The sequence below is a fragment of the Stegastes partitus genome, unplaced genomic scaffold, assembly GCF_000690725.1.
Source record: "Stegastes partitus isolate 25-593 unplaced genomic scaffold, Stegastes_partitus-1.0.2 Scaffold424, whole genome shotgun sequence".
Taxonomy (NCBI): Eukaryota; Metazoa; Chordata; class Actinopteri; family Pomacentridae; genus Stegastes; species Stegastes partitus.
Window position 1 is genome coordinate 393,873 of NW_007578155.1, and position 8,075 is coordinate 401,947.

The 8,075-nt window shown below is 41.3% G+C and overlaps 1 protein-coding gene across 2 annotated transcripts in view; it reads right to left on the reverse strand.

The window, feature by feature from the left end:
* arhgap15 (Rho GTPase activating protein 15) overlaps window positions 1-6,329 on the reverse strand; it is a 10,914-nt gene extending 4,585 nt beyond the window's left edge. Inside the window, exons 1-5 of one of the 2 annotated variants that reach the window (XM_008285950.1) lie at window positions 6,261-6,329; window positions 1,569-1,743; window positions 1,428-1,499; window positions 289-426; window positions 112-201 (exon numbers count right to left, since the gene is read on the reverse strand). In XM_008285950.1, coding sequence (XP_008284172.1) covers window positions 112-201; window positions 289-426; window positions 1,428-1,499; window positions 1,569-1,743; window positions 6,261-6,274 — 489 coding nt within the window. In that variant the 5' untranslated portion in view covers window positions 6,275-6,329. The remainder of the gene's footprint in view (window positions 1-111; window positions 202-288; window positions 427-1,427; window positions 1,500-1,568; window positions 1,744-6,260) is intronic. The other variant, XM_008285951.1, reaches the window with a different exon arrangement.
* Window positions 6,330-8,075: the final 1,746 nt, after the last annotated feature.

The window sequence follows — 8,075 nt, forward strand, 5'->3', positions numbered from 1 at the left end:
TTTTTGTATCCATACTCTTACTACCACTAATGTTAATTACAGTGAAGACATCACAAGCGTCCAAACTGAGTCGTGGCTCAGTGTGAAGTTCGATGACTTTGTGTTTGTTACCTGGAAGACGTTCTTCCTGCTGGATTTCTCTTTTGTCCATTCGATAACGGCGCCACACAGCTGGACCACATCTGTCTTCCCTCCTGGTTTCTGCACACAGAGGACGTGGGAGGTTTAAAGGCCTGGAGGTTCAGCAGAGATGAAGAAGAGATGAAGTGGACTGAGGTGTTTTCATACCTGACTAGTATCCTGTTTGTCTTTGTAGAGCAGCAGCTGGTCTGAGGTCAGCACCGTCCACATCAGAGCCCAGTTCTTCCTCTGCTTCTTACCGCTCTCTGAGATTTTAGCTACGTTCAGGTGTTCTTTCAGCTCCACCTGCAGACAAACGAGATTCAGACTTTGTTGTGCTTTAAATGCATGAAACTGAAAACAGATTTCTATTTTTCTGTTGGTAACTGTCAGTGTTACGATAACATGGAAACGCATATAACTTTGCACATATAATACCAACACACAGACCCCAAGAACACCAGGTTCTGTTTCCTGTCAAAGAGTCCACGTCAACATTTTGTCAAAATATCTGAAAACTGGAACCTTGTCTGGCCATATTGGTCACACATCAGGTTCTACTGATGCTAGAGCCTCAACAGTTGGTAAAATGTCGACCAAAGACTGTATTTTAGTAGAAACATGGATCCATCCATACTGACAGGAACTTTCTGGGGACACAACACCACCAAAGTTTGAACCGTTTGCACTTTTCTTACTTCTCAAGAGCCAACGATTATTCAGATACGACAACTCTGAATCCATTTGCACAACTTTCAAGTAATTTTGGACTCGTTTCAAGTCAATGCAGCAAAAACCTTGAACCCTGTCTTGCCTTAGTTGCCACATATTAAATATTCACTCATGTTAGAGCCTCAGAAATTGATAAAATGTCCAAAGACTGTATTTTTATTATGGATACATCCATATATATACACTTAGAGGAACGTTCTGGGGACACAATACCAGCCTTGTTTGAATTCTTTAGTTTTTAACTTTTTTCCAATTTCAAGAACCAATAATTAAAAACGTGTCCTCTGCTGGATGTATTCAACCATCTGGATCATCTGAAAACTGGTTCCTCAACACCTTTAATGTCTCTGGGAGTTGTATTTCTGCAGATGCTGAATCATTGAAATGGCCTCACTGGATTTTTTGAGGGTGAAAATCTAGAAAAGGTCTGAAAACAACTGAAACAGTCAAAATTCTGCAGAAAAATATTCACAGGACTTTAATTTGGATCCCAAACAACAATCAGGAACACAATCTGAGGCAGAGCAGCAGCATATTTACTGGACTGTCTGTGATTTTTCTGTTTTTTTACTCACCAGTGGCTCAAATAAAGCAGCTCCTGCAACAACGACGTTGTGCTGCGACTGATTCCTGCGATGCCGAACGATCTACAACGGGAGACAGCAGTTAGAACCTGAGCTGCGGTTCTGCTGCTGCTGGTTCTGGGTTCTACGTACCGGTTTCTGAGGCAGGTCGGACTCCTGCAGCACCATGGACTTGGACTGACTGAGGCGCTCGGTGGAGCTCTGGGCGCTCTTGATGCGCATCTGGACGGCTCCCTGCGCCGCCGTGCTGCTCTGCAGAGGAAGAACCGGAGGAAGAACCGGAGGCTTCGACTGCAGGTTGGTGATTCTGAACAGACACGAGTCAGAGTTTCACAACGTTACACCCAAGGCCGATGTCACATAAACTGAAGTGAAATCACCACAAAAAAACCCACAAAAGCAAACAAAATCACCACAAAGCTCATTTCACTTTTTTCTTGTTTTGGTCGTTTTGCTTCACGTTTTGTTTGCTTTTTGTTGCTTTTTTGGTAATTTTATTTCCTATCTTAGTGATTTTACATCTTTTGTGTCATATTTTGATCAATTTACGTCTCTTCTTTTGGTTGTGCATCACCAGAATTTTGTGGAAATTACCACAAAAAGACAAAAAAACCCCCATAAAAATAGGCTACACAACGTACACAACAGGTAACACAAAGCTTCACAAACAATGCAAAATGTCAACAAAAGCATGCAAAACCACCACAGAGTGAAAATTACAACAAAAAGACATAAAAGCACCAAAATAAAAGGCTAAATAACCACAAAAAAGCAAAATCACCTCTAGAAGAGATAAAAGTACCATAAAAAGACTCAAAACCAACACAGAAAGAGGCTAAATTACCCAAATGACTTAAAATCAACACAAAATGGCTGAAATGACCTCAAAGAAACACAAGATCACCACAAAAAATAGGCTCAATAACCACAAAAAGATGCAAAACCATATCTAGAAGAGATGAAATTACCATAAAAAGACTCAAAATCAACAGAAAAAGAGGCTACATTACCCAAAAGACTTAAAATAACCACAGAAAAATGTAAAATCAACACAAAAAAACCCCCCAAAACACCACAAGAAGACGTGAAACTACCATCAAAAGAATTAAAATCAGCACAAAATGGATGAAGTTACCTCAAAGAAACACAAAACTAACAAAAAGGGTTGAAATTGACATAAGAAGATTTAGTTTTACATCCATCCAGGTGTGGACTGGTTACCTGTCCAGGTGAACCTGCCTTCACCCTGAGTCAGCTGGGATAGACTCCGCCCCCCATGACCCTAGTGAGGATGAAGGTGTAGATGATGGATGGGTCCATCCATCAGTCTAAACACTAAATCTGTCTTTTCGATCATTTCCTCTGTAACCAGCTGCTAGCATCAGTATTATGGGATGGATCACAGTGGTACCAGTTTAATGTCTATGACACGGCGTCATAGAAACAGTCAGTGGTACCCTGGATGTGGTTCTGGTTCTGATCATTCACCAGAGGAAACTTTAACAAGTGCATTCTGGGTAAACGTTCCAGGCTCGTATCAGCATGTGTGATGGTGGTGGGTCAGAACCAGTTCTGGACGATGGAGGGACCGTTTTATATCTGCAGGATCGTCTGATAGAAACGATTCATTCTGTGATGAAATAACGTTCTGACTCCATCACGACCTGCAGCCACGTTCCACCAAGAACCACAAACAGAAGGGCCAAAGAGCGTTTCTCATACGGCTCTGATTCGTATGTAGGATATAATAGTAACTTAATATATAAGTTAAGTTAATTTTTACAAACAGGTCTAATTTAAACACATTAAAACTTCACATTGAACAAGAAATGAGATCTTTGATGATGTTGTGGTTCTTTACAGTCAACATGTCGATTAAAACTTTCTCCTGTGATTTTATTGGACGTTAACAGAACAGTAACAGTAAACTAATCATGAAATCACAGTTTATAGAAGCTGGTTATTCTGCTGTGTGGACTCTCACACGTCGCCTCTGTTCAACCTTCTCGGTCGTCCAGCAGCGTTCTGATGAGAAGCTGCAGAATAAGAAGGCGGGTTTCGGTTTCTCCTGCTGCTTTAAAATCAACCAGTTTGCTCCTAATTTGACTTCAGCGTTTCCCCTCAGAGCGCCGCCGACGTGACAGAGATCATTTACCGTTTGCAGCTCGTTTCAAAGCTTCCCTGCAGCAACTGAAGCAGCCAAGTTTGTGGAAGTATTTGCGTCACCAGCAGAACTTTTGGCCCCGAAACGTTCCCTCTTTTCTGCTCTGCTCGCTCTGAAGCGGCGCATGTGAACATCCAGCCGTTTCTTTCCTGTCTGGGTTCCTGTTTGCAGCTCTGGTTGCTTCACTTCGCTTTCACAACGTCTGTCGCTCTGCCAACCGGCCGCACGACAAAACACACGCCAGGATCGCCTGCAGCCAGGCCGAAACCACAACAACACCAAAGTCATGCACAACAGGAGTACAACAACCCAAAGGTGACACGAAATAGAAACCAGAAAGACTCCAGTTGACTAAAGTTTAATCCAAAACCAAAAGAAAAGATGTAAACTGACCAAAATGACACAAAGCAAATATAAAAAAATCACAAAAATGTGACATAAAATCACCACAAAATGACAAAAGGCTCCAAAAATGTGATGCAAAACGACCAAAAATCAGTAAAATGAGCTCAAACCCTCCCAAAAAATCATAAAAAATGTGACTGTGAAGGATAAAAAATATGAAATAATGTTGGAAATGTTGTGATATTAAAGACTTTCTTCACATATAAACAAATTGCGTCCAAATGAGAGTTTTAACGTGATCGATTCAGTGAGTTAGAAAACAAAAAAAGACCACTTCTCAGCAGTAAAAATGAGAAATATCCTCCACAAAACGAACACGAAAGGACAAAAAGCAACTAAAGCGAGACACAAGACAAGAACAAAAAGATGGAAAATCACTAAAATGTGATCTAAAATGGTAGAATAAACCCAAAAAAACACTAAAATGTGATGCAAAATGAGCACACAAAGACAAAAAACAATCAAAATGTGATGTTAAACAAACAAAAACGATAAAATAAGTCACTAAAACGAGACACAAAACACACAAATTGCTCAAATGTGACACAAAATGAGCACAAAAACACACAAAATGAATCAAGTGTGATGTGAAACCAGAAGAAAAAACGTAAAATGACCAAAATATGACACAAAACATGCAAAATTTAAAATGTGATAAAGAATAACCAAAAAAAACTGCAAAAAACGACCTAAATGTGATGCAAAACAACCAACGAAAGATGTAAAATGAGCACGAAAAGACCAAAAACAGCCCAAATGTGACTGAAAGACAAACAGATTAAAGATATTCAGCCTGCAGTCAGAAAACAGAGAAAATCGGCCTCAAAGACCAGAAACATCTTCCAGAAAACACAAGATGTGACGGAAAAAAGCTGTAAAATCACTAAAACGTGACATAAAACCAACTCAAAACAGGAAAACTCTGTGACGTTGAAGAGCTGAAACGGTTCTGAGGCCGGAGGTCAAAGTGAAAGCGATGTTTTATAGAATCATTATGTTTGTTGCATCAGACGATGATGAAAGTCTGACGACCAAAATAAAACTAAACGAGCTGCAGTCTGACTGTTCACACCACGATGCATCCCATAATACTGATGCTCAGCGCTGGTGACAGATTTAGTCTTCAGAAGGATGTTAAATGAACCATAAACCCATCCTGGGTCCGTTTCCGTCCTTGTTGTGCTGCTTTAGGATCTTTTATGAGGTGGTTTTGTTTCTCTTTGGGGTCATTTTGGCCGTTTTGTGGTGACTTTCCTTTTTTTTTTGTCTTTTGAGAAACTGCGCCTCTTTTTGTGGTGATTTTGTGTTTCTTTTTGGTAATTTCGGCCTCTTTTGTGGCGATTTTAAGTCTTTGCAGTAATTTTTTCCCATCATACTGATGCTCAACGCTGGCTGTAGAGAAAATAAACAAAACAACAGATTCAGTCTTTAGATTGTGACGCCTGGATGGATGTAAAATGAACCATAAACCCTTCCTGTGTCAACTTTCACCCTTGCTGTAATGATTTTGTATGTTTTTTGTGCCAATCTTGAGTCTTTGAAGAGTTTGCGCCTCTTTTTGGGAGATTGTGAGTGTGTTTGTGGTGATTTCAGGCCCTGTTGTGGCGATTTTGAGTGTTTGGGGTTAAAGAAAAACAAAAAAACAACGTATTCAGCTGGAAATAAATATGCAAATAACAAGAGCAACGTTCAGACGAGAGCAGCAGAGACGATGCGTTTGAAGGAAACAGGAGTTCACATCAGCGTCGTTGACTGTACACAGATATCTGAAGCGCTGCTCTGCTTCACCTCTGTGGCTTCGTCAGTCTCTCTACTGTTCCACCGTGAGCTGAAACCACACAGTGACACTGAGCGGCTGCTGTCAGAAATATAACACATTGAGAGCCGTAGCTTCCTTAACAGGAAACACACTGAAACCCTCCAAACAACGGAAACTACAAGTTCAGCCAGACATGAACATCTACCAGCTCACGTACGGTGACCAACGGACGAGAAACTAATCACTGGAAACCAGAACCTGAAAGACGGGACTTCAGCTCCGACTTATGAAATCGTTCTGTCTTTTAAACAACAGGCAGATCCGTTCACTTAGAAACATCTGTGAAGAAACGTCGTTCCACATCAGTGCCTGAGGACCAACAAATACAGCAAATGTCTGGGCCACCGATGATGTGACTTCAGCTGCAGAGAGAAAACGAGTTACTCAGGCCGCAGACCGAGGCGGAGAGTCGGGGAGCAGACGGAGGAGCTCTTACCTCGTACTCGCCATCGCAGAGCGTCGGATCTCACAAGAAGAGATCCGAAGAGACTGTTAGAGGAAGTACGATTCGTCACGTGGCTTCTTCAAATCTGTCTCTCACTGCGCCTGTTGCAACACTTCCTGAAAACTGAACCGCCGTCTCATGTGCCCCACCAGGCCGTCAATAATCAATAATCAGTGTACCAGATGATCAATAATTCATATTTAGAAAAACAGACTATCAATAATTCATATTTAGAATACCAGAATATCAATAATTAATAATCAAGATTGAGAAAAAGTAGCAATAAATAAATTCCAAACTGCCAATAATCAATAATCAGTGTACCAAATGATCAATAATTCATATTTAGAATGCCAGAATATAAATAATTAATGTTAAAATTACCAGAATATCAATAATTAATAGTCAGGATAAAAAAGTATCAATAATTAAATACCAAACTGCCAATAATCAGGATATCAAAACTATCAATAATCAATCATCAGAATACCAAACTGCCAATAATCAGGATACTACAGTATCAATATTCAATCATCAGAACACGGAAGTGTCAATAATCAACAGCCAGAATACCAAGCTATCAATAATCACAATACTAGACTGTCAATCATCAGGATACCAAGTAATCAATAATCAATAATCACAATACTAGACTGTCAATAATCAATAAACAGAAATGATGGAAAAGTCCATTAACAAGTGAGAAATCTATCAGTAATCAATAATCAAAACTATCAGTCAACAGTGAGGATCCAACCTGTCACTAATCAGGATACCAAATAATCAATAATCAGGAAGCCAGACAGTCAATAATCAATATAAATGATGAACCGGTCCATTGGACAGTGGTGGAGCTGGACCCTCTGTGGACTGGAAGGTTCTGGTTCTGTGTTTGTGTAAACGATCCACAAACTGATGCAGAAAACAAACAGCTCCTCGTCTGAAGCTTCTCCAGCAGGTGGAGGATGAGGTTTCCGTTCTCGGCGTCTCCTGAGGCTTCGCCACAACACCGTCCTGGTGCAATTAGCCGTGCTGAGTGTCGTCAGGCCTCATTACTGACCGGCCCGGCGGGTTCGTCCTCTGAGGAGACGCCTCAGAGGATGAACCCGTCAGGCCTCGGGGAGCTCCTCCATCATTACTGACCGGCCCGGCGGGTTCATCCTCTGAGGAGACGCCTCAGAGAAGCTCCGGCGTTTCTTCTGAGGGTTCGGCCTCAGCGAGCGTCTCAGGCTCCACGCGGTCATTACGGCTAAACGGTCAACATGTTGTGGCGGGTCGTGGTCCCCTGAGGCTCATTAACCTGCTCACAAACATGCAGCAGCTGTGGCGGGAAAAACAACGTACGGCTCACCGCGGGGTTGGAGTCGCCGTAGACGTTACCGTAGAAACATCTGGTTGGTGTTTTACTGAGTTTTTACGTCTTTTCCTCACCGTGGACTCTCAAGATAAAGTCCTGCTCCTCAGTGGAGACCCCACGGAGGCTCCACGTACCGTCCATGTCTACGTCTTTACAGCCTCTGTGTCTCTTTTTGTTTCGTTTTTTTTTAAGGTTTTTTTGGTTCTTTTGTCGGTTTGTGGTGGTTTCGTCTCGTATTTAACCATCTCTTGTCTCCTTTCTGCCATTTTGTCTCGTTGTCGTCAATTTGTGCCACATTTTTGTCGTTTTGTTTATTTTTTTGTTTTGTTTTTGTTGTTTTTGAAGTTTCCGTCACCTTGTAAAGACCATGGAGATCATGACAGTCTTGAGTTTCCAGTGAGTCCTATGACGTAATCATCAGAACACATGAATCTTTATCACAAAAACAA